Source organism: Onthophagus taurus, chromosome 7 (assembly GCF_036711975.1).
Source record: "Onthophagus taurus isolate NC chromosome 7, IU_Otau_3.0, whole genome shotgun sequence".
NCBI lineage: Eukaryota > Metazoa > Arthropoda > Insecta > Coleoptera > Scarabaeidae > Onthophagus > Onthophagus taurus.
This window is the reverse complement of record NC_091972.1, coordinates 28612705-28639969: the sequence shown is the minus strand read 5'-3', so window position 1 is coordinate 28639969 and position 27265 is coordinate 28612705. Positions and strand designations below refer to the sequence as shown.

At 32.5% G+C, this 27265-nt stretch overlaps 2 protein-coding genes across 9 annotated transcripts in view; both read left to right on the top strand.

Moving 5' to 3' along the window:
* The first annotated feature begins 2514 nt into the window (after positions 1-2514).
* LOC139430468 (tigger transposable element-derived protein 1-like) lies at positions 2515-3174 on the top strand. Its single transcript, XM_071197519.1, has one exon. It carries the CDS (start codon positions 2515-2517, stop codon positions 3172-3174), a length of 660 nt encoding a protein of 219 aa, XP_071053620.1.
* Positions 3175-10136: 6962 nt separating this feature from the next.
* LOC111419144 (kinectin) overlaps positions 10137-27265 on the top strand; it is a 31618-nt gene continuing 14489 nt past the window's right edge. For 6 of the 8 annotated variants that reach the window (XM_023051914.2, XM_071198014.1, XM_023051913.2 and 3 more), the window contains exons 1-5: positions 10137-10275; positions 10762-10969; positions 11123-11305; positions 20063-20230; positions 20496-20757. In XM_023051914.2, coding sequence (XP_022907682.1) covers positions 10763-10969; positions 11123-11305; positions 20063-20230; positions 20496-20757 — 820 coding nt within the window. In that variant the 5' untranslated portion in view covers positions 10137-10275; position 10762. The remainder of the gene's footprint in view (positions 10276-10761; positions 10970-11122; positions 11306-20062; positions 20231-20495; positions 20758-27265) is intronic. The other 2 variants (XM_071198013.1, XM_071198017.1) reach the window with 2 other exon arrangements.

Genomic DNA, 27265 nt, shown 5'->3' with positions numbered 1-27265 from the left:
CCCTTGAAATCTTTCACATCAATTTAGAAACACTCGTTAATAAAATCAGAAATACATACTTCGTTTTTATTTATTTAATTGATTCTAATTAATATTTCTTAATTTTCGTATTTGTATTTTAACCAAAAAATTCTCAACGACGAAATAACGAAGAAAGAACGAATTTGTATACGTGAAATCGTTTATCCAAACACGAGTAGTTGCAAAAAAACTTTGTTTATACTACCTACTCGTTTGATATGTGTAGAAACGCTCGGCGCTACCACGTCTGGAATTAAGTCTGCAATAGGACGAACAAAAATCAAAACTCACCATTTAATTAGCAAGGCAATTTTTGGTTCTCTGTTATAAAAAAAGGACAGATAGATATTTTTTAAAATATTTAGATGTAATGTTTAATATAATTAAATATTTTATATGTTAAATAATTTCGTGTTCAATCACATAAATTCAATTAATCTTTTATTCTGAGTATGCAACTTCTACTACAAGTTGGATTTCCAATTTTATTCAATTCATTCATAAATGATGTTTTTCTCGTTTGCCGTTAGAGACAGCACGAGCTAGAGCAACCCAACTCGACCGGTTGGATAACTATGTATATCTATAAACAAGGATATTATATATAATCAAAGTTAATAACCTTTTTTATAAAATTCAACGTCAATATGACCCTTTATATGTTAAAATTTCCACTAATACAATTTATAAACCTATTGCGTTTAACCATTTTTCTTTATTGTCTAAGAATATTTTTAGTAAGTTTAATATTTCATTGGCTTTCTCAAATAACAATTCCATTTTTAAACTTTTATCCAATTATCACTATAAAGATTTTAATCATTTGAAAGAAAGTGGGGTGTACTCTATCAGTTGCTCTAATGGGGTCATACACACTTATTAAATTTAGAGAAAATTTTTACGTCAAACGATATATGCAAGTATATGCATGAACACAAAGTAAAAGAAATATTTTGATCAATTTTATATTTTGCGTAATTTGAAGTGAAAAATAATAAATATTCAAACGAAATAATTTCGCGGCTTTTCTGTGACGTAGGAACCGCACTGCCTAAAACAAGTTAAATTGTCCGTTAGATAGCGCTTGCGGTGTGACAGTGTCAAAATAAAACCATGGATGTAATACAGTGTCTCTATTACATCCATGAACAAAACATAATAAACATAACCTACAAACACTCTATCTCTTTTCAATACAACCTAAATGACGTTCATCTCTTTCTCGCATTTGAGCGGGGAGCAGGGGACGCAAAAGTGAGAATCGTACGTCATCAACGCGGGAATTTTAAAAGCGCAAATGGGTATATAAATTTTCAATAATTTTTTTAACAATGACTTTGTTCGAAAATATTAAAAAAAAAAATAACGGTAACTATATTTTTATATAAACTTTCAGAAAATATAATAAAAAAAAAATCGTGTATGACCCCATTGTAATGGTATTTACATTGGTCAAACAGGGAGAAAATTGGAAACTCGTGTTAGCGAGCACAAACACAAAATACAATCCAACGTTTACAAACACAAAATAGAAACGGGGCATAAAATTGATTATGATAACACATCTTTAATTCACAAATGTCAGAAGGGTTTTAGGTTGGATCTTTTGGAATTGCTGGAAATTCACAAACTGAATTTAAACAATAATTATAGAACTTTAAATGATCAAATTCAAAATTTGTATAAACCTTTAGTTACATACCTAAATTTAAAATAACAATTCAATTTACAAGTCATATTCATTTTTGGCGCTCTTTAAATTCTATATTTCTATTTCACTTTTTCTTTTTTTCTCTTTTTCTCTCTCTCATTTCTTTTCAGTGTGTTTTTCACATTTGTCCTCAGTCTTGTTTCTTCACGTTTCTTTAAAGGTTCAACATGGTTTTTGATTATTTTTCAACAAGGTATATCTTTGTTATTAAGTGATTTTTACCTGCGTTTAGTTGTTTTTTATTATTATTTTTATTTTTATTTTATTGTTTTTGCTCCTGTTCGTCATTTACATTTTTATATATTTTATAAGTTTAACTTCAATATTGTCCAAAATTAATTTAATATTTTCTCGAATGATTTTAACATTGTGTTTTCTCCTTTTAAATTCAGTTGTCACTGAGGATGGGGCTAGCCCCGAAACTAGTTTGACTTCAAATTTATTAAATATAGCAAGTTAAGAAGTTTTTTTGTTTTATTTTTTTAATTTATACCAATGTTTCGATTTACGGCCAAACTTCGGTAATTCCCCTATTTCGTGTGCATCTCAGTTGCCTCTTGGACAATAAACCCTTAGTAAGTTTAAAGTACGTGGAACTGTTTATTTGAATTTTTGTTTTTGGTTATTAAGTGTATGTGTTATAACTTGTTGGTAAGTACAGCTTCTTGATTAATTGATCGGTGATGTAAGTCTTGGGCTTTATTCGAATAAATGTTTTTTATAAAACTTGTATAAAAATATTGTTATGGACTTAATTAGTGTGAATTCGTTTTGTAGAGAACATGAATACCGGTGGGATAAAAAAAAGAAACCGAAAAGCTATCTCCCTACAAACAAAACTCGAAGTACTTCGTCGGATAGACGCCTCTGAAAGAATTATTGATATTTGTGACGCTTTGGGTCTTCCCAAATCAACAGTTCAAACAATTCGAAAGGATAAAGAAAAAATTAAACTACATTCTCAGTCCGCTGCTTCTTTAAGTGTGTCTAAATTAACAAGTAAACGAAGTGATAGAATGGAAAAAATGGAGCAATTATTGATGATGTGGATTGAAGACAACAATCAACGAAAAATGGCTATGAGTCAAATAAATATACAGGAAAAGGCAATATCTATTTTTGAACATTGGAATGGTGAAGGGACAAGTGATGGTCCATCGATGGATGAAAAATTCTTGGCAAGTCGCGGTTGGTTTGAAAAATTCAAAAAACGGCATAACTTGCGCAACGTCAAGATGAAAGGTGGAGCAGCTAGCGCAGATACCGATATAGCTCTGGCGTATCCAATGGCGTTGAAGGTAATTATTGAAAGAGGTGGATACGTTCCAGAACAAATATTTAATGTAGATGAAACAGCCCTATATTGGAAGAGAATGCCTGACAGAAGTTTTCTTTCTATGAACGAAAAAGCTGCATCGGGATTTAAAGCATCTAAGGACTGATTGGCGCTTCTACTTGGCGCAAATGCAGGCGCACTGGAGATTTTAAGTTGAAACCGCTTTTGATATACAAGCCCGAAAATCCAAGGGCTTTAAAAGGAATAAATATAAGTAGATTACCCGTTGTTTGGAAGTCTAATAAAAAAGCTTGGATGACAAAAAGCCTATTCCAAAATTAGTTCAATAATCACTTTTGTCCTGAAGTGAAAGAATACTTGCGGAAATCTAATTTGGACCAAAGAATTCTGCTTCTCTTGGATAATCTCCAAAAAAAAATTTAATATTAAAGATGCTGTGGACAATATTGACGAATCGTGGGATGAGATGAAACCGACAACTTTAAACCGAGCTTGGAAAAAAATTTTATCAGGTTGTGTTAGTCCTGCAACTAGTAACAGTAGCTCTGAACTCATTCTTCCAGAAATCAGACAAAATATATTAAGTTTGGTAAAAGTAGTTGGTTTTCAAGACTTAGAGGAAGATGATATTGTGAATTTGTTGGATGCTGATCGTCAACCACTTTCGAACGATGAGTTGATTAAATTAGCAGAGAACGAAAAGGCGGAATAGGAAGAAATAATTGAGAATTTAACAAATCGACAATTAACTTTAAAAGATTTATCCATTGCACTTACGCATTTTGAACAGGGCATAACCATCCTTCTTGAAAATGATTCTAATGAAGAGCGTAGCGCTAACGTTTCACGTGGTATTAACTCAGTTATAAGTTGCTACCAAGAGTTGAAACAAGAAAAGGAGAAGGATGCAAAACAACACACGTTAGATGTGTTGAGCACTTTGATTATATATAATATGGATTGAGCTAACTGAATATATCTACTAACAAAAATGTTGCTCAAGGTGAATAGACGCAGATGGAAAGCGATAATGTGAAAGTGTAACAAAGATAGATATATTATATGTCAGTACGCTTCTATATCTATCTCACTTCTATCAGTACAACCATTATATGGCAGTACGCTTCTATGTCTATTTCGGTTCGATCACCTTGCGCAAGCTATCTCTCTCGTTGGCTCAATCCATATTATATATAATCAAAGGTTGAGCACGTTTGAAATGCACGAATTCAAGTTGAAAAACGAGTGGCGAAGCCACGACTTTTTTAATGAATGAGTGCTTTAAGTCTTATGAAACGTGTTTTATATGCTGTTTTTTGTAATTCGCGTTTTTATCTTTTATTTTTTTTAAATAAAATAAATTTTGACAATGTAGGGAAATAGGTATGTAGTAGTTGGTAACAGCGTAACACTTGAAAATAGAAATTTGAATTGACAATTAGAAACTGTCAAAACACAAAATGTATTCACCTAACAAAAATGTTTCATGTACAGGCTGGTTCAAATTCGATGTCCGAATAGGCTATTTCGGAAATTATAAGAGTTAGACAAAAAGTAGCTTACATGTCATGATCTCGTTTTTCGAGAAACTGCTAATGTTAAAAACCTCAAAGCGCTATCATCTTTTGTTTTTCCCCTAGAGGCCAAAATTGAAAATATCGTAAAACCAGCAAGTGCAATTATCTTGGTTATTATTATAGGTGGAGTATTATAATTAAGACATTATATGGACACTTTTTTACAGAGAAATTCTTGATAATCAAAAAAAAATTTTCTGTTTTAGATTTTGAGATATCATGACAATTTTCGTTTTTTTAAATGGAAACAACCACTGATTATTCGCTTATTAAATTCGTTATTTTTTTCTGATTACAAAAATATGGGGTTAGATAGGTCTATTTCTTATTGTTTTAGAATAAAGTTAAAAATAAACTTTTTTTAGTATCGTCAAAGAAATTAAACTTACTAAAAATTTATATAAAATTTACTTCATTTTCTAATGTGTAACATTCTAACATGTTAAACTTCTCGTAATCCATCTTAAAAAACAGGATTTTTAATTTGACACTTCAGAAAATTTTTGAATACAATCAACTGTTGCTATGTTTATTTGATTTAAAAAATATATATACAGGATGTCCGGAAACTCAACGTCAAGCGGGCACCGGGTGAGAGGCCAACCCATACCTGTTCTGGTAAAAATAAGAAAAAAATTCATGTCTCTTAGTTAAGTGGTAATAGACATACTTTTGAAAATGTTAAAAATCGGTCCCGTACATCATATCTTTACACAGGAAAAAATATAGAGTAAAAATCAACTCTAAAACATGGTTCAGATCGGTCCAATTTATTTAGAGTTATTTTTTTGCACTATATAGTGTAGGTGAATAGATTAAAAATTTACACTAAATAGTGAGAAGATGGTGTTTATTAAATAGTGTAAAATCGTTACTCTGTAACAGTGTATTATATGTAATCTAACTAGATGTTGTCGTGACTCTAATTAGATACATTTCTAATCTAATCAGTGTAAATTATTAAAAATTCACTCTAATTTTACTCTATTAATGGACAAAATATCACTAAATAGTGTGTATCTTTCACTTATTAGTGTTAATATTTAATAGGAAGTGGTGTATTTTTAGGGAAGTTTTACGTTTGTAATAAAAATCAAAATTATAAAATATTTGTTTTTATTTTTACTTGTAATATATTGTTATAACTTAAATTTTAAAAAAATAAATTCTTTTTATATACATAATAACATATATAATACTTAATTCATTTTAAAGTTTCCACCGAATCGCCATCAAAACTGCATCTAATGAGTCTTCTATAAGTTTCCTATATGTATAGTTGCACCAAGTTGCACATACTTACCAATCTTCACAAGAAACTCGTATGTAAAATCTTCCGGAAGTTCCATTAATCACATCATGAATGTTTTATTTTGGCAAACAATTAAAATAAAAATAATCGTTCTCTCTTTCTATATCGCGTAAATCAGGTCTCGAGACGCTATCGAGTTTCGACTCGTTTAGTAGATGACCGTTAAATTTTAGCTGTATCACACTACATGTTGTTCACGTGGTACCGACGAGTAATCCCGAGCAAAATAGTGCGGTGCCCACGAAGTACCCGAAGGAAAAGTACACGTCTCGTGTAAAATTTAATGTTTTATATATTACATAACTTCACTAACATAAGTAAAAAAGAACTTTCCTTTAGAGAACTGTAAAAACTACTCTATTAAGTGAATAATATATGAACTCTATATTAATATTAAATATAGTGTACATTAGAGTTGTTTTTACCAAGTGATATTACAATTTTTACTCTAATTCTTTTTACCAACTACTCTAAAATTTTTACACGACACGATTTTTTCCTGTGTAGGTACTACGGTCAGAAATGTTCGCAATTTAATAGTGATTTTTTTAATAATCTATTCCTTGTGAACCATGCTTCTGTAGAAGTCATAAATCAAACAACAAAAGTCGTTAGTTTTGCAAAAAAATATATTAATTTGATTGAGTTAAGGTTGAAAGAATTTATGTCTATCAAGTTTGACACACGATTTCTAAAAAAAGGAGTAGTACAACACCCTTGGCAAGTAAGGTTTAAAAGATGGCCTGTTTAGTGAAGTTTCCAAAATGGTACAACACTTGTCACTTTTCCTGTCATAAAAAATATTATTGCCTGTTTTTCTGCAAAAAACACGTTATTTAAAAAATTCATACTTTTGTATGTTATTTGTATTTACTTTTTATTCCCTCTTAACTTTGTTAGAAGATGTGCCAGTCAATATCTACGAAGTACAAAATGTGGTTTCAACAAGATGGTTACCCTTATGTCTTGCAAAAAGACTCTTTTAAATAAGGTTAATCTAAAGATAAAATTAAACAAACAAATTTATTTATTATTAATTTTATAGCATTATTTTCTTAAAACTAAGGCAAATGCTTAAATTATTTGCCGTCGGCACTAATACAAGCTCTGCGTCGTCACAGAAAAGATCTTTTTACTAGTTGTGCAAATCTCTTTGCATTTATTTCTTCTGCTGCTGTATAAATATTGTGGCTCAGTTCGTCAAGATTTTCAGTTTTTAATACACTGTTTCTTTTATGCAATCCTAATAAGAAAATCAAAGGAATTTAGACCCAGAGAATGAGGAGGCCACGAAATCGAACCACGACGCCCAATCCATCTTTCTGGGTATTCTGTATGCAATCCCATACAAGACAAGCATAATGAGCTCGGCAACCATCTTGTTGAAACCACATTTCTCTGTAGATATAGAGTGGCACATCTTCTAACAAAGTTGTTAAATCATTTTGGAGGAAATACAAATAACATACGAAAGTATGAATTTTTTAAATAACGTGTTTTTTGCAGAAAAACAGGCAATCATATTTTTTAGGAAAAGAAAAATGGCAAGTGTTATACCATTTTGAAATCTTGACTAAACAGGCCATCTTTTAAAATAACTTGGCAAGGGTGTTGTACTACTCCTTTGTTTAGAAATCGTGTGTCAAACTTAATAGACATAAATTCTTTCAACCTAACTCAATCAAACTAATACTTTTTTTTCGTAAAACTAACGACTTTTGTTGTTCGATTTGTGACTGCTATAGTAACATGGTTCATTAGGGATACATTATTAAAAAAATCACTATTAAATTGCGAACATTTCTGACCATAGTACCTAAAGATATGATATACGGGAATGATTTTTAACATTTTCAAAAATGTGTCTATTACCACTTAACTAATTGTAAGAGACTTTTTTTTTCTTATTTTTACCAGAACAGGTATGGGTTGGCCTCTCACCCGGTGCCCGCTTGACGTTGAGTTTCGGGACACTTGTATATGATCGCCATCTATTAATAATCTAATTAAGTCATTTAATAATAATATTAAATATTAATAAAAAATGTGAAATAATGCAATCTATTCCAACTTTTCTGTAAAACAAATATAAATTAAATAGTTCAACAAATGTATTTATTTCAAATATCAGAAATATGTTTTTTTAAATTTTAGTTATAATTTACAGGAAACTGTAAATTTAATTTCTTTGACGACACTAAAAATAAGATTATTTCTGTAAAAAAGTGTCCATATAATGTCGTAGTTATAATACTCCACCTACAATAATAACCAAGATAATTGCACTTGTTGGTTTTACGATATTTTCAATTTTGGCCTCTAGGGGAAAAACAAAAGACGATAGCGCTTTGAGGTTTTTGGCATTAGCAGTTTCTCGAAAAACGAGATCATGACATGTAAGCTACTTTTTTTCTAACTCTTATAGTTTTCGAGTTAGCCTATTCGGACATCGAATTTGAACCACCTGTACAGGGTGTCCAAATTTCGATGGGTTTGCAGGGTATCTCAGTTATTATGAAAGATAGAAAGTTGCGGCTTTCGCAAACCTGAGCTACTTTTTTGTGAAACTTACAATGGCGCAAACCAAATTTTCATAGCCCTCTTCGTTTTTGATATATAGGGAGTGTTTCAAAATTTACGATTTTCAGACACCTCCTGTATCTCCGCTATCCGAAAACGTAAAAACGGGTTCTAATAGATTTTTTCACGTTGAATCCAATGGTGCACGTAGAATTTTTCTAGTCATCACGGTTTTTGAGTTATAAAGAGTTAAGTATTTTAGAAGTTGAGTATTCAGTATTTGGGTTGTGTTTATAACTCAAAAACCGTGATGACTAGAAAAATTCTACGTGCACCATTGGATTCCACGTGAAAAAATCTATTAGAACCCGTTTTTACTTTTTTACTAACATTCCGGATAACCGAGATACAGGAGGTGTCTGAAAATCGTAAATTTGAAACACTCCCTGTATATCAAAAACGAAGAGGGCTACGAAAATTTGGTTTGCGCCATTGTAAGTTTCACAAAAAAGTAGCTCAGGTTCGCGAAAACCGCAACTTTCTATCTTTTATAATAACTGAGATACCCTGCAAACCCATCGAAATTTGGACACCCTGTACACCTCCCAAACTAAGAGAAATTGCTCAGAGTTCAATGTCCTCATCATTGTGGACCTTGTATTCGATGCTAAAAACGTGTTTAAACATCCATAGACAAACATTGTCACATTGACAGCTAGAAAAATTAATGACCCAATGTCACCAACTTGAACTGGTTCCATAAAATGTTACTAAAATCTCATTACAGCACCCGTTTGAGTACTGTTATAGCGTTCATTACCGTCGCGAATTACAAAATAGTATATTAAAAAACAAGTTTCGTAAGACACGTTTGAAATGTACGAATTCAAGTTGAAAAACGAGTGGCGAAGCCACGAGTTTTTTAATGAATGAGTGCTTTAAGTCTTATGAAACGTGTTTTTTATACTATTTTTTGTAATTCGCGTTTTTATCCTTTTTTTTTCTAAAAATAAAATAAATTTTGACAATGTAGCGAAATAGGTATATAGCAGTTGGTAACACCGTAACACTTGAAAATAGAAATTTGAATTGACAATTAGAAACTGTCAAAACACAAAATGTATTCACCTAACAAAAATGTTTCATGTACACCTCCCAAAATAAGAGAAATTGCTCAGAGTTCAATGTCCTCATCATTGTGGACCTTGTATTCGATGCTAAGAAGGTGTTTAAACATCCATAGACAAAAATTGTGACATTGACATCTAGAAAAATTAATGACCCAATATCACCAACTTGAACTGGTTCCATAAAATGTTACTAAAATCTCATTACAGCATCGGATGCTGTAACGAGTCTCATTACAGCACCCGTTTGAGTGCTGTTATAGCTTTCATTACGGTCGCGAATTACAAAAAAACCTTATACAGTATGTTTACTCAACGGACCTTGCCCTTGCCTATTAACATGTATTATAATAATAATTATTCTTAAATATTTATTTATTATATTTCATTAATAGGCGGGTGTAAAATTACAAAACTAACATGAAAATATACGTCGTAGTTAATAATAAAAACAGCAGTATCCAAAACACCAGTGCAAAACATCCAAAAATAAACCTGCGAGCACTTGAATTGAAAAGAAACGTAAAATGGTTATTTACACGTAGTTGCTGCAACATTTGCAACCAACCATGCATTCGCTGTAAATACGCCTGTCTTGAGCATGCGCACTGATTTTTATCTGTTTTGGCAGTTCGGCTTTGGTGAATAGGCGTACGTGAATTTTATCTTTAATTTTCTGTGAGTGCTAAACCACCTGGCAACGATTACAAGTGAGTATCCCACCAAACTTATTTCCCATCATCATACTATAACAATTTTCACCGTAAAAGTATCTTTTAGTTTGGCTATGGGTTTGTTTAGCGGCCGGCTTAATTCACGACATCCACAATGGTGCTACGTGGCCTTGATAGCTTTTTTTACATTATTTATTAAAAACCCCTCTAAACAACAATATTTCTGCACATTTTTTTTCGTACTATAATCAACGATTTTAACTTTTTACTTAGCTACAAATACATTGCGTTTATTCTAAAATTGTTCTTTTTTTTTTGAAAATAGGTTATCTTAAAAATTTGCATTTTTACCAAGAAATAATATTCACTCCGGAATTTTTAAAACATTTTCGAAAGTTCTTTCTCTATTTTTAGATTACTTTTAATCAGATAAGTAGGTCTGCGCTAACATAATTAAACGTGGCACATAATCTAATTAGTTTCACTTAAAGAGATCCAATTTCATTGTTATTCCCTATACAGGATGATGTTCGACGTCCAAACGATCGCAATCGTGTGCCTTTTCGTCGTTATTTCGGCCGCAGTTTTACTTTTCATCTCAATGGTTGTTACCAAAGAGAAGACCTACGAAGAGGCCATTGCAGAGCAAAGACAGCAAACCAATGCTTTGCTTACCAGCCAAACCAAACAGAAACCGAAAGAAAAGAAACAGAAAAAAGCTGGCAAGAAAGTAAATAAAATGATTAAGTAAAATGATCCTGAATTATTGGTGTAAAAGTTGTATCTTAATTTGTTAAAAAGTTATCTCACAACGATTACACCAAGTTTAGTATCAATATATATTAGAAATAATAATGTAACAATTTTGTATTTATTTTTGAAGGTGAAAGAGAAAACTAACCCCGTTCCAATTGAACAGGAAATTGATGAAACTGATGGTGTTGATCAATCAGTTGAAAATATTGGTGTAACTTCACAAACAATGTCTTCTTCCCATCCAAAACATCATGTGGAATTTACAGAACCTGCAGTTTTAGAAGAACAACCTACTAAGGATGTCAACAAGGTAAGTAAATATTTGTGGGTGTTTATCATTTATGGTTGTTTAATAATAGATTTTATCTTTCTACATGGTATTAGTTAATAATGACGTTTTCTTCTTTACTTTTGTATCTAAACACTAATCACCATTTAAACTAATTTGGTTTTAATGTGGGTCTACTTTTAAAAATTCATTTAGATGTTGATTGTTTTATCTTTTTTGAGGTCAAATATATGTCGCGTTATCAGGTATAATAATAAAATAAAAAGATAATTTTCTGATGAATTTGGTATTTTCTACGTTTTCTTTCAATGAATTTACGAAATAAACAATTTTTGCTGCTGAATCATAGGAAAGATAACAACTATATCGTGTGTATGTAGTTCACCAGGAAAGTGTTTATCTCTAAATTTTGTCTAATTTAATTTTAACGCATTTTATTACAGCTATTACTTGTAGCTTCTGTCAACTCTACCAAAATAATTATAACTTTCTATAATTTTTTTGTATTAATTGTTAATTTGTTAACATTAATGTTTGTATCAATATTTATACAGGGTGATTTACATAAGAACCGACACAGAGCAGGGACATGTAGAGGACAATAAAGTTGTACCCCTGAGGAGTTGTAGGCCTTCAAAGTTGGCTCTTAAATTTTAAAAAAATTCAATATCTTCGTAATACATTAAGCTAGAAAAACCAAATTTGGTATACGTTATGAGTGTACTAAGGGTATTAATTGGTAGCAAATTAAACTCAATTGAGGCATTTCATAGGGTTGATTAAGGGTGATCTCTTTATCACCTGAAAATCATTACATCTAAACTAAATTTGTTTATGGTTTCTCCATCAAACTTTTCTCCATCACCTTTCATCCTTGAGTTATGATCAATTTTAATACCAAAAGTACTCAATTTTGATATTTCGGTGATTTTCTCTTTATCATTAGAAAATCATTATAACTAAACCAAATCTTTTAATGAGTAATGTCCTTTTAGTTCATAATAAACAATTTACTTCAAATAAACTTTTCTCCATCACCTTTAATTTTAGAGTTATGATCTATTTTAATACCAAAAGTATTCAATTTTAACATTTTGTTGATTTTTTCTTTATCACTAGAAAATCATTATACCTAAACTAAATTTGTTTATGGATGATGTTTTTTTAGTTCATAATAACAATTTATTTCTAAGAAACTTTTCTCCATCACCTTTCATCCTTGAGTTATGATCAATTTTAATACCAAAAGTACTCAATTTTGATATTTCGGTGATTTTCTCTTTATCATTAGAAAATCATTATAACTAAACCAAATCTTTTAATGAGTAATGTCCTTTTAGTTCATAATAAACAATTTACTTCAAATAAACTTTTCTCCATCACCTTTAATTTTAGAGTTATGATCTATTTTAATACCAAAAGTATTCAATTTTAACATTTTGGTGATTTTTTCTTTATCACTAGAAAATCATTATACCTAAACTAAATTTGTTTATGGATGATATTTTTTTAGTTCATAATAAACAATTTATTCCTAAAATACTTTTCTCCATCACCTTTCATCCTTGAGTTATGATCAATTTTAATACCAAAAGTACTGAATTTTGATATTTCGATGATTTTCTCTTTTTTATCATTAGAAAATCATTATAACTAAACCAAATCTTTTAATGAGTAATGTCCTTTTAGTTCATAATAAACAATTTACTTCAAAAAAACTTTTCTCCATCACCTTTAATTTTAGAGTTGTGATCTATTTTAATACCAAAAGTACTCAATTTTAACGTTTTGGTGATTTTTTCTTTATCACTAGAAAATCATTATATCTAAACTAAATTTGTTTATGGATGCTGTTTCTTTAGTTCATAATAAACAATTTATTCTTAAAAAACTTTTCTCCATCACCTTTCATCCTTGAGTTATGATCAATTTTAATACCAAAAGTACTCAATTTTGATATTTCGATGATTTTCTCTTTTTATCATTAGAAAATCATTATAACTAAACCAAATCTGTTTATGAGTAATGTCCTTTTAGTTCATAATAAACAATTTACTTCAAATAAACTTTTCTCCATCACCTTTAATTTTAGAGTTATGATCTATTTTAATATCAAAAGTACTCAATTTTGACATTTTGGTGATTTTTCTTTGTCACTAGAAAATCATTATAACTAAACCAACTCTGTTTATTGATGATGTCTTTTTAGTTCATAATAAACAATTTATTTCAAAAAAACTTATCTCCATCACAATTAATTTTTGAGTAATGATCGATTTTGATAACAAAGGTATTCAATTTTAACACTATGGGGATTTTCTCTTTATCACTAGAAAATCATTACATCTAAACAAAATCTGTTTATCAATAATATATAATATCTTTTTAGTTCATAATAAACAATTTATTCCTAATTAATTCCATCACCTTTTATTCTTGAGTTATGATCGAGTTTAAAACCAAAAGTACTTAATTTTGACATTTTGGGGATTTTCTCTTTACCACCAGAAAATTATTATGCCTAAACTAAATTTATTTATGGATGATGTCTTTTTAGTTCATAATAAACAGTTTATTCCTAAAATTACGTACAATTTCACAGCAACTTAGTATAGAGATAAGTTGTGTTAAATCATCTTAATTTATTGTCCTCTACATGTCCGTGCTCTGTGTCGGTTCTTATGTGAATCACCCTGTATATTGTAATATTTTATTTTTTTAGATAAGCATTATTATAAGTTTGACAAATCTGTTTTACCACTGCAGTATAAATACCAGAAAAGAATATATTCGGTACAAAACCAGGAATAAATTATGTGGACATTTAACAATGGGATAACATGCCTATTCCACGAAGTTTAATCATTAAAATTAATCTGTTTAAAATTAAATTCGTAATCCATTCTACCAGTAATATCGTTAATAAAGGTTTAATAAACGACCACTTGAAAGTATAGAAAGTTTATATATTTTTAATATTAAACCTTTACTAACGATATTACTAGTAGAATGGATTACGAATTTAACTTTGATGAGATTAATTTTAATGATTAACATCCGTGAATAGACATGTTACCTATGTTACCTTATGGTTCTAGGCCTGGCCTGTGGTACTCACTGAATAAAGTATATGATCAGAAAATAGACCTTTTTCTAACAAAATTTATTATATCAAAAACATGTCGCAATTCAATATACCTGCTAATTTGGTAATAATGACACGTTTAACTCTCAACAAGGAAATCTATCTAGATCATTCGAAAGCCACGAAGATCTACGACAGGGAGATGGGCTGTCAAGTTTGCTTTTTAACAGCTCCCTGGAAAAGGTAGTACAAGATGCAGGACTGTGAACATCCGAAAAATATTTAACGAGTCAAGGCAAATCTTGGCATTCGCTGATGAAAAACGAGGTATAGAAGGCCTTTACAAGGTTGATAAGATGGACGTAAGGATAAAATTTACAAAGAACAAGTATATGGTGCCAAAGACTGGGAATAACAAGATAGAGACGGTTAGCAGTTAATACTAGTTATGGAAAACATGGCAGGAACTCCAAGAGGCACTAAAGAGATTAGAGAGGAAAGAAAAATGCTAGTGCTTAGAAGAAAATATGGCGCTGTTAATGACAACAGTGTCTGTCATTATTACAACTTACTACTTCGAGTTGTTTTTTTTATGCATATTGCGAAACATAGATTTTTTTTAATATGCATAGCACAGTTTTATAACACCTAGTAAATACATACTATATTTAGTTACTTATTTTTGACACAAAATTAAACAAGATAATGTTTTGCAGCTTTTCCCAGTAGTCCAGTCTGCTTTACACATAATATAGATAAATATTTTCATATTTTTACCATTTTAAGATCAAAACACAAAAACGCGCGTACTGCGATAAGCGGAACACACTACTATCCGTGCAAAAAGTCAAGGCCCCTCACTTTAGAAATCGATATATTCGTAACCGCTCGATGGAAAAAATTGCGGTTAAGTTTTTTGTAATCAGTGAACATTTCTGCGTATCACAGGTTAATTTGAAAATTTTCGGGTACGCGGTTTTTCTTTTATCGCGAGTTAAGTGAAAAAAGTATCCGATTTTTGAGAGTGCCAGCAACTTTGTCTACTTTGCGATTTTTTTTTCCAAAACTATTTGATTTTTAATGTGGGGTATATTTTATTTTTTCGATATTCCATATAGTTTCGCGGAAAATCGCGGTTTAGTGGGATGCGGTTATTTGGAAAACGAAATGGCAGATTTCAACGCGGTTTTTACCAAAATATGTCAAATAATATCGGTTGTCGAATTCCGTTATCAGTATTTCAAAATTAGGGCTCCCTAATTTTTTAAGAGCGATTTAATGCAATTACAAATTAAAGAGAAACAGAAATAAGTTATGTGGGGAGAGGAGGGGTCCGTCCAATCGGAACAGATGGTGCGTCCTAGACAGTACGTCGCGCCTTTATCTTACCTACATAAAGAAATGAGGCGCGACGTCCTGTCTGGGCCGCACCACCCTGAAGTATTAGGGCTTTTTCTTCTAGGTTTTAGTCTTTTTAATAGTAATTTTTCAAGTAGTTTTGATAGTAAGGGTAATAATGAGATTGGCCTATATGATGTAACATCTGTGGGGGGTTTACCAGGTTTTGGTATCATTATTATTCCATATACTTGGGAAGTATTTCTGTTTAAAAGCAGCATTAATTATGTGTAATAGTTTTGTAATCGCCCGTTTTGGTAGATGTATCAATGTTTCTCCATTAATTAGGTTAATTTCATAATACAGTTCTTTCATTCTTACACATGGTATCTTACTCTGCTGATCATTTTGAATTATGCTAGGAACACTATTTAACATAATTGTTGGACTGTCTGATGTAAAAGTTTCTTTCAAATGTTCACCAAATAAGTTAACTCTTTCCTGATTGCTCTTAGCCCAATTTCCATTACTATTTCGAATTGGAAGTGTATGTATTTTTACATACACTTATGTACTTTAAGCTTTCTTGTTGCCTTCCACGGAGAATAATCAATACTGGCATCGTTAGTAAGACTAATTTAATAAGTTTGTGTGTTAATGGTCTTAATTCGGCTGTTATTTTACTTCATTTAGTTTTATCACTAGGAATTCTGTTGGTTTGCCATTTCTTTCTTGGTTTCCGTTTTTCTGCAATTTTGTCTCTAATGAATTTAGAATAAATGTTAGATTTAGGTTTTGGTATTAAAATAGGTATTGAGGCCCAGGCTGCGTTTTGTATGTCTTTTAAGAACTTTTCTTCTACTTCCTTGTCAATGTCTTCGTTTGTTTTCATAAGAGCATGAAGATGAATTTTATTATCTAATGTTTATTGAAATAGATTCCAATTAGTGAATTTATTAGTTAGTGATAAAAAGGGTTCTTTGTTACATACTTTGTTATTTAGAGTAATAAATAGTGGTTTTCTCCAAGTATAAATTTGTTTTCAAGATGTAGTAGAATTTCCTGATAATCTTCCCTTTTGAGATTATGTTTTGGCGGTATGTACGTTGCTGCTACAGATATTAAGCCATTAGCAGTTTAAACTTTTATCACTGTAGTTTGATGTCGTTCAGTACTAATTTGTATTGTTCAAATAGTGGTCAATATTACTTTTGATGATAATTGCACTTCCACCTCGAGCCGCATTACTAGGGTGAATTATGTGATTGATAAATATTGTAATGGTTGATGTTGATATACGATTCTCGTGTAAAGTGAGTTTCAGAGATATATCAATATTGTTTTCTTTAAGTATTATTGGTAGTGTTTGATGCTGTCGAAGACCATTGCAATTCCACAGCATTATTTTTAGTTTCTGCTTTTTAGACATTTTGATTTCTTTTTTGAATCGCTCTTTGGTTTAAATTGCTTTCAACGAAATCTAGACGTGCATATAATGTTTTTATTGTTTCTTTTTGTTGAAGTATTTTTTCTAGTATTAGATCTAATTCTTCTATGCTCTAATGCCTTCTTATTGATTAATGTACTTACAGTTTTCTCTGCAGTTTCACCACTCGCTTTTTCGGCATACGAAACACCTGGCTTTCTTTTATTTGAATTTACTGTTTTCTTATTCCTGATGGCTTGTAGTTCTTTAATCATAATGCATCCTCGGTAGTTCGCTGGATGATTTTCTCTGCGAAACATAGATATTTAAATACTGTTATACTCTATATAAAAGTTATACTCTGGCCATGTAGCCAGAGTGGACATAAAAAGTACCACAAGAACTATCTTTAATCGCCATGGATCTGTGGGTAGAATCGTTTGAGAGGTCGAAGAGGCGATTTCTAGATAATGTGGATCTCAGGGATTGGAGATGACAAACGTGGGATGTACCAGTTATCGTTTATTATTGTCGTTCGAGCAGGTTAAAGTTCGCAACGAGCTGTAGAGCCAAGAATGATGTAGATAACCCTTGTATTGACTCATTTCATATGTAATGTCGACAAAAAAGTGTTTGTAAAAAACTGCCCAAAGACTTTTATGGGATCTCCTTGTGATAGATTGATCTGACATCCTGAATTTGCGTCGTCAAAATTATGAACAATGCTGGTGCCACATGACGAAAATAATCGAGTTTGTATATATGATAGGCCATCGTAATGTTTTGATCCCTACACATGCCTCTGATATTACGTGTAGATACGGTTTTGGTCTATGAAACACTGTTTATTATATGTATGGTCTTGGTCCTTAAAGGGTTGATTAATATACAGGGTCATTTATAACATACGGAGCAGACTAAAAGGGTAGGTACTAGGAGCCAAACTGAAGATATTTTCTTAATAATGTTTTGACCACACTTAATAATCTTTGTGATTATATAGAACGTTAAAGTTGAATTAATAGCCGAGCATTTCTTATCATATACGGTATAACACTACGTTTAAATTCAAACTGTGAATATTTCGGGGTTACTTAAACAATGCATAATTAACAAAAATAATAAAATCTTTGTAATATAGCAGTTACAGCTATTTAAAAATTTGTTAAAACGCTCAAGCGGTGGTGTTTGTTTATTGAGAACCGCTGATACCATGTTTTTATTGCTTCCAATCCAGTTGATTTGGTTATTTAGCAGCGGACAAGTATTTTAATTATTCTTTACTGAATATCAGCGGTTCTCAAAAATGGAAGTTCAATTATTATTATTATTAACATGCGATATCTATGTAACTATTAAGTTTTTAACAAAACATTATTAAGAAAATCTGTACAGTTTTACCTCTAGTACCTACCCTATTAGTCTGCTTCGTATGTTATAAATCATACTGTATTTATTGAACATTGATTAAAATCCATTGTACCAGCGAATTATTAATGAATGACAATAATTTTACAGACTTTGGTGATACCTGTTGTACATCATTTGTCCTAACACATTTATCAAATTCTTTTAAGAGATTAAGATATCTAACATTTTTTACTTTTTGTAAAACATTACATATTTTTATGTATAAACATATGTATAAACAATAATAAAACTTTTACGATTTAAATTAATTAAAATAGGACGCAGGTAAAGTCTTTTATGCTGACATAAAGTTTGGGGATAACTATAAAAAGTTATTCAATTCATACTGTTCTCAATGGCCTTTTCTTGGTGATAGTAACTTTCGTATTGTTGTACGTTTTCACATTTTTAAAACGTTTAAGAACATTTTTATGAAAAATATTTTTGTGGGTTTTTCTCGTTCCAAATGTATTTTCTCGCTTAAACAAAGTTAGACCTGGTTTTGGAGTCGCAAAACCAGCGTTCTATTATTTTCTTCGATAGGACTCATAATATTCACAAGGACTTTTTAAAAGCGCTGCTAACCAACAACAAAATCTCTGATAGTAATATTTGCTTCAACTATGAAATCTTATCAACAATCTGTCCTTACTTACTTCCAAGTAATATTTCGACAATGTTGTATTAACTGACGGTAACGTCTATCTTTATGTCTATCTGTGTGTATCTGACTTACATCATCTACAAATCTTGTTTTTTTCAACATCGAATAATTTAATCCTTTATCATACCTGGTAACACTCGGTAAATCGATCATTTATTGTTGCACAAATTTGTATTTTCAAATATAGGATCACGTTTTAGGAGGGAAAGGCTTTTATGTCATTAGGTAGCCAAAATAAAGGCGCGATGTCGTCCATAATACTTATTACGAGTTTATTTTGCATCTACTTATAAGTGCAATTATAATAGATTGAAGAATAGATAGAATGTAAAAATAATTAAATAATGCGTTCTTTGTAAATCTATTCCTTAGTACATTAACTATAACGAGTTCTTGTTTTCACATACTTGATTACTAACATATTAATGAATCATTTTCAAACCCTCCTTACTATAATAATTACATATTATTGAAGTTCTCACTCTGTTTCCAATTCATACTGATTTTTATAATATGTTGCACATCAGCTTCTTCAATGCATGTGTCTTGATATAACTTATAATTTTAATTGATAATAATTCATTTCATTACAACTAAAACCAACTGAAATAACCATTCTATTTTGTTGGCTTTTTTCAAAATCAATAAAATATATTAAAAGATGGAACGAAAATTGAATTTTGCAACGTAATTAACCCAGTTATGCCGAAGTGACACCGCAATATTTGGGATATTTTTTCATTAGATTTATTTAACGATGTAGACCTAAGTAGATTGAAAACAATTCGATATAAATGGGTTAATAAAAAGGTGGTAGATCGATGATTGCGCATGCTTTACTGCTTGGGTTTGCAGAGACGCCCGAAAAAGGATAAGGTACGCCCTATCCTTCTCAATAGAGACATGTCCGAAGAGAAAATCGTTCTTACTCCGGACTGCGAGGTTGAACCAGCGAATCACTTCGAAGAGTCCCATCCGAAAGACGAATTCGAATTGATGCATTCGCAAAGCGTAAGTCTGGAGGTACAACAAAAAAAAGATAGTGGGAACAACTAATCGTTGGCAGTGTTTTTGCTTGCTTTCAATAGATTTTTGTTTAAATTTTTTTGTGTGGAAATATAGACGCCATATCATTTTATCGTATAGAATAGGATTCATATAGAAATAAAAAGGAGAACAACATCAACCATTTTTGGCTTTTGTGTTGTTTTAATATTGGGGTTTAATTATATACAATGACTTACTACTACAATTTTGTTTAAAAGAACGTTGGTTTTTAAATTTCCAGAAAGACAATTCTCCAAAAAGAGAACCTGTTAAGGAAAAGCTGGTAAAAGAAAAATTGAATGCAACCCACGAAGCGATTCCGTTCAAAACCAAAAAGATGCCAAAACTTCAAACTGTCGAAACCACTACTCAAACTAATCCATTAAAAGAGGAGCTTCCGGTACAACAAGTGACTCAAATCACGCAAACTAATGGTTTAGTATCAAACATCGGAAAAGATAAGAAAAAGAAGAAAACCGAGCATAATATTCTTGAACAACTTAGTAAGTATAAACAACATTCTCGATCGTTAAATAGTTATAAAATATAATTATAATTTTTTGTTTGCAATGTTTTAATGTACAGAGTGATTTAAACGTATCGTAATGTTCTCAGCTTTTTACTTCAATAAGACAGAAACGCATTATTAAACATAAACTATATATATCGTGACCTTACTTCGCTTTTAATACTTTCAAATGCTATTTAGACCGATTTGATATCCCATTGAATATCATCAAAAAAATGCGCCACAATTAATAAAGAAACTTTTATTTGAAACATTTTTGTTTAAAACCACAAATGGCGAAGTTATTGGGTATATTCCACACATTTGATACATCCTGTATATACATAATAAAATATTAGAATAAACTACAAAAAGAACAGCCAAAAGTTTGGACTAAAAACATCTATCATTGCAATGGTTACAGTGCATACAATACGTCTAGGTTAATTTAGGGGTTTCTTGAATGGCAAGATTACATGGGAATATTACATCTGATCGCATCAGTCAAAACTATTGGAACATTGCAAGTTTAGTAATAGGATCAAATGCACACAAACACAGACCACTTTTTGCTTCTTCTTTTCACTACTCTTTGTAGTACTATAAAAATTAACTATTAACTAAATTAACTAATTGTAAGTGGAAAACGCAAATGCAAGAATTGATAGACATTTTTTGATCAAACTTTCATAAACGTTTATACAGAAGAATGTATAAACACAATTTTTATTACTCTGGGTGCGATTGTTTCTAACAGATGGTCGTTTTCCTCTCGAGGTATGGTGTCGTAAACGACCTGTACAACTTGCGGCGTCTGGGGAAGATGCAGGAAGTTTCCCAGTCTTCTCTCCTATTAACCCCTTAACCTACAACGTACGGGCTATGCCCGTAGTACGATTAATACGATTAGTACGTATTCTCGAACCTAAATGGTAGGTTAAGGGGTTAATATTTGAACATGCATGCCGAAAAAATCAGACGATCCGAGTGGCTGATCTTTTATGACATCCACAACACTTAATTCTTTTGAGTCAGGTTAATCTTGCCATAGTTTTTTCCATAGTTCGATTTCGTTGTTGATATTTGATAAATTGTAAAATTGGGAAAAGATTTCACCAGCTTCTACGAGGTCTTCAAGGGACATGTCTAACATTTGAGCTGGGTGTAATTTAGATAAGGAAAATGGCGGGGTGTTTTCTTCAGAAAAGCGAACTTCAAAAGAATTAATAATCGAGTCTAAGTATGGTATTATTAAAGACCTCCGCCAGAATTCTGAGGGGCTTGCTGCCGGGTGGTTGTTCTGATGTTGTCTCTCAACAATACGGGGCAAGGACTTCATGTCTTCTCTCAGTCCAAGCTTTTCTGCAACGATAGTAGCGTCCCTAATAATTCCATTTGTGACGTTTTTTGGACCGTTACGGTGGTTTTCTATAAATTCCAAAAGGCGGCTTATGTGCTGGGATGCCTTAACTGCATTCAAAGCTACGGATTGAAGCACGTTTACCACAGGTCCATCGGATTTGGCTATCAAAATAAAGCTGAGAATAAACGAAACTCTAGAAGCTGCTGCATGGAGCTGATAAGTATTTTTTCTAGTCTCATTATTTATTCTTATTTTCTTCCCGTAACGAGGTTTCAAAGGCCTCCATTATAATAGGAAAATTTCCATTAAAAACACTAATATTTTTGTGTTTCTCGCTCCACCTTGTTTCGCAAAGCTTGGAAATATTTGGTATCAATTTGCGTCTCAAAACTGATTCTTGAAAAAATGTAATAATATCTTTGAAGGTACTTTCCTTTGATGAAAGTACAAAGCTTTTTTATATTTTCTGCGTAGGATTGCTTGCACACCACCTTCTTTCCCGGACATCGTCGAACAACCGTCAAATCCTAAACTAACACATTTGTCCGGATCAAGATCTTCTTCTGCCGAAAATTCATCTATTGCTTTTGCAATACATTTCGCATCCAAAGCATCAAGTTTGATGAATCCGAGGAATACTTCTTGAACTTCCTTGGTTTCCAGATCAAAATATGGCATCCCATTCGATAGTTGTTCAGTACTCGAGATGTATATTTATTGTGTTTTAATTTTTTTTTTTCGAATCTACCTCTAGGCGGGGGGCAGTGGCCCCCCTCTGCCCCTCTCTGGCGACGCCCTTGCATTATGCATTTACAGTGTGTTAATTAATTATTGTACCCGACGACGTCATTATTGCAAGTATGCAACCAATATCACAGTGCAATACGCATCATACGGAAATCACGTATTGCAATGAAAATACTGTGATATTGGTTGCATACTTGCAATAATGACGTCGTCGGGTACAATAATTAATTAACACACTGTAAATGCATAATGCAAGGGCGTCGCCAGAGAGTGCAATACGCATCATACGGAAATCACGTATTGCAATGAAAATACTGTGATATTGGTTGCATACTTGCAATGATGATGTCGGGTACGATAATTAGTTAACATACTGTATATTGTACCATCACGTCCCTAAACTCTGGTGCACGTACCTCGCAACAAAAATTGCTGTTGGTATTGAGTCGTTAGTGGTAATGTAAGATATGACCAATACCGAAGGTTGCGCACCTGTATCTGAATTGTTCTTCTTCAACCCCCGGTTTATCTCCTGTGACGTTCCTAACCATTCCTAGTGCGTGTCTAATAGCAGCGCATGGTGGGGAACTGGTGCTGATGAAGGCGGTTCGCAATTTTTCTAAACGAAAAGTACCTTAACACAAATCAACACTACGACCTCCGTCGAATTGGCTTAACACGTTGTGAACAGATCCGGACTATGCCTGGTTATCTGTTGTAGGAAGGTGGTGAAGTAAAGACGAGTAGATAATTAATTCATACTAAATTTTATTATAAAAATTTTCAGTTTATATACAAAACCTTAAAACTACAATGTGCGATTGATTCCAAAACAATCGTGTCCTATTTACAAATTAAATTTAACAATTATTTTGCGTCCTCGATTATTGTTTGAGCACTGCCAATATCGATCTTTAATCGGCAATTGATCGATGGACCTGCTGAGTTGCAGCGCTTTGTCAGGTGTTGTTGCGACCGCTAACTGGGTCGGTTCGAACCTTGCGTTATCACTATTTAATTTATTCCCTAATTTGTTTCTAATATTTAAAAAAAACTTTCTTGTTTAATTAAGATTAAACACGTTAACTGCCGCAATAGTCACTAAATGTTTATCCATTCTGGCCAGAACATTTTAAAATTAAATAGGCATGAGAATCAACTGGTGCTTCTTGTGGCTGTTGTGGAAATTTTGCCATGCATCAAGTTACGCTTCTCGTGGCAGTCAACGTGTTAATTGATGGCTTAATTATTATAGTTCGTTAATACTATTCTAATAACAATTCATCATAGGTTAACTCCAATGCACAGACTTATTTCGTGAGTAAATTGATTAAGCCGCACGCTGTCAACGAGGCATGTTGACTTGTCCTGTTGACACCTCTGGCAGATTAACACTTTAATTAGAGAATGAAAAAATCAATAATCATTACTCCATAGCGTCTTCAGCTCTCTAATAACGTTCATTTTGAACACTTACTCTAACTGATTAAATATTTCATGTTTTTAGTCAAATTTATTTTAATTTTCTTGTTCTGAGTCTTTGTTTAATTAATAACTAACATTACTTTATAGCAGCATCAGTTATTATTGTATTATTTTCAAATAAAATACCATGTTGCCAGTAGTTTGACATAATCGTCAAATATGTGTATCAAACATTATTTTTCAACACCCTGTATCTTGAATTACGGATGCCGTTATAAAAATTGTAGCCAGGCAGCGGCGACTAGCAGGTCACCTGACTTAAGCGCTCGTCACACTAGGCTGCTTGCCAGCCTCGAGTTGTGGAAGCCGCTACTGCCAGCCGGCGAGTATTTATCAGCGGCTGGTGAAATTGAACATGTTCTATTTTGGTAGCCAGGCAGCGGCGATTGGCAGGTCACATGACTCACTTGCACCCGCTGTCATCAGCGAGCAGCGCGGTGTGACCACTCAAGCAGTGCTGTTAACCCACCCTTAACAACTGCTAAATTAATTGTTTACGTGCACTCTCAGACGACATGGTTGCTGAAAGCGACTAAACGAAATGGCGAGCAGTAGCAGGTAAATAGTGTGACCGGGTTGCCCGCCGCTGCTTACTGGTGCTACGACCTGCTGCTGATCAGTAGCGGCTGGCAAGCAGCCTAAGCCAGTGTTGGGTTTGCTTAAGCGCGCAAACCCAACTTATTTTTCAATGTTGTATCTATCCTAGCAACGGAGCTAATTTTTTTTTTTGAAACACTATAAAACAGTACAGTGATGTTCACGGGAAATGCACACTCAAGGTCAAGCGCTGTTGTGAAATCCGACATGCCGCTGGCTAAACGGGCTGAGCCGAGCGCCCACGACGCCCACAAGCCACTAGCTTCGTGTGCGTTCGGCTCAGCCCGTTTAGCCAGCGGCATGTCGGATCTCACAACAGCGCTTGACCTTGAGTGTGCATTTCCCGTGAACATGACTGTACATCAATCTTACTTCTGGCACTTCCATTGTCAGTAAAATACTTGCATGGGAATCTAGTTTCCATCAACATTTTACTGTACATTTCAAATTATGCTCTAGAATTTTTAGATATTTTTTACACACTAGAATACATGTTACAATTAATTGATATCAATTAGGGCAGATATGCTTAATTAACCCGGCGCCTGACACGTGAAAATTTTTAACATATTCTGACATGTTTAACAAACCGTTTTACTTTGTTTTGTAAATAATTCCTGGTTAATTTTTTTAATTTTTTTTTGTATAATGTAGATGCAAATACTACAAGCTTTAAGAAAGTGAAGTATTTCTTTATAAATAAATTGAAATAATAAATGAAAGCAAGTTTTTGTTTGAGCGTGTGTTTTTAGGCAGTAAAAAACAGGATCTCTTAGAAACTTTTTTTTAATGAACAAATATAAAATACGAATAAAAATAGAAATACAAATATTAATAACATTTAACATAGCTCAATAAAAAGTATTTCAGATATAGGAAAACTAAAAAGTTATTAAGCATTAAACTGTGTACAATTTTCACAATACATACGCGCATGTTGCAGGCATAAGTATTTATCACAACCTTCACAGGTGTATTTTGTCTTGCGATCACGACCGGGAGGACAGAAATCACATCGACGCTGTTTATCGAGCCGTTGTTTCTTCGGAAGTGGTTCAGGTTCAGGCTCGCCTCTAATCCTATATAAACTCATTCTCACTTCCCGAGGTACTCTAAAACTAGTCATTCTTTTTCGTTGATAATCATTTATCAAATCAAATCCCAATTTTGTGAGGTAGTCTTTCCTTTTCAATATTACTCCATTATTGTTCTCACGATGGATAATTTGAGAATTGATGCCGGCCGTGTTCATTAGAGAAAAAAATAATGTTAGAGGCCATCGCCGGGAATTGCGACTTACGTTATAAGTTCCCGACAATTCATCTACTGTGTCCACTCCTCCCTTTGTTAAATTATGAAATGAAATCATTTCAGGTAATTTTTTTGTCGAATTATCAACTGAATCATCATGATGAAGAGTGGACATCATTAGCACAACTTTATTTTTTTTGGGAACGTACGATAGAATGGTAAAGTCTTTTTGAAAACCAAAAAGAGTAGAATTCATTGGTCGACTTTTAGCGGTTAGAAATGTTTGGGGGATTTCCTTTTTGTTTTTCGTATTGTGCCGACGCCAGTCAGACGATGGTTTGTACGCAGGCTTTCAAACAAATGATAACTGGTATACCAATTATTACATGTAATGTTTCTACAAGTGCCGGAATATGGGTTCACGAGCCGTTCTACTATAGCCGTTGGAGTATTATTTACAACAAATGGACCATTAGGCTGTTTACCTACATAAATCTCCATGTTCGTGAGATAATATGTTCTGGCATTCACCAAAGCATGAACCTTGATGCCATATTTGGCCGGCTTATTGGGCATATACTGTCTGAACGGACATCGCCCTCTAAAAGCCTCTAGTTTATCATCCATAGTTAAGTATTGGCCTGGCGTATAGGCATTTTGACAATTGGAAACAAATTTTTCTACTATACTTCGTATAGGCGCCAGCTTGTCGATTTCACGTCTACATGCGCGATCTGCTTTATTGTCAAATCGCAGGCATGTGTGCAAAAATCCGAACCGTCTTTGAGACGTAGTTATTCGAAATACTTCTATGCCTGTCCCGTCAGTTTTCCAAAAATCTCTTAGCAAACGACGGTTATTTCTAAAAACGCCTGCTAAATACAGCAGCCCAAACACAGCTTTTATTTCTATATTATTTGTTGCTTGGTAATGTGCAGACTTCTCCCATCCACTTGTTTTTTCCTCAATGCGTTGATTTGTCCATTTCACTATACTATCTAACATTTCTTCATCGATGAATAGCAGAAAGCAGTCAATTGGATTTTTTTTGCCCCTAGCG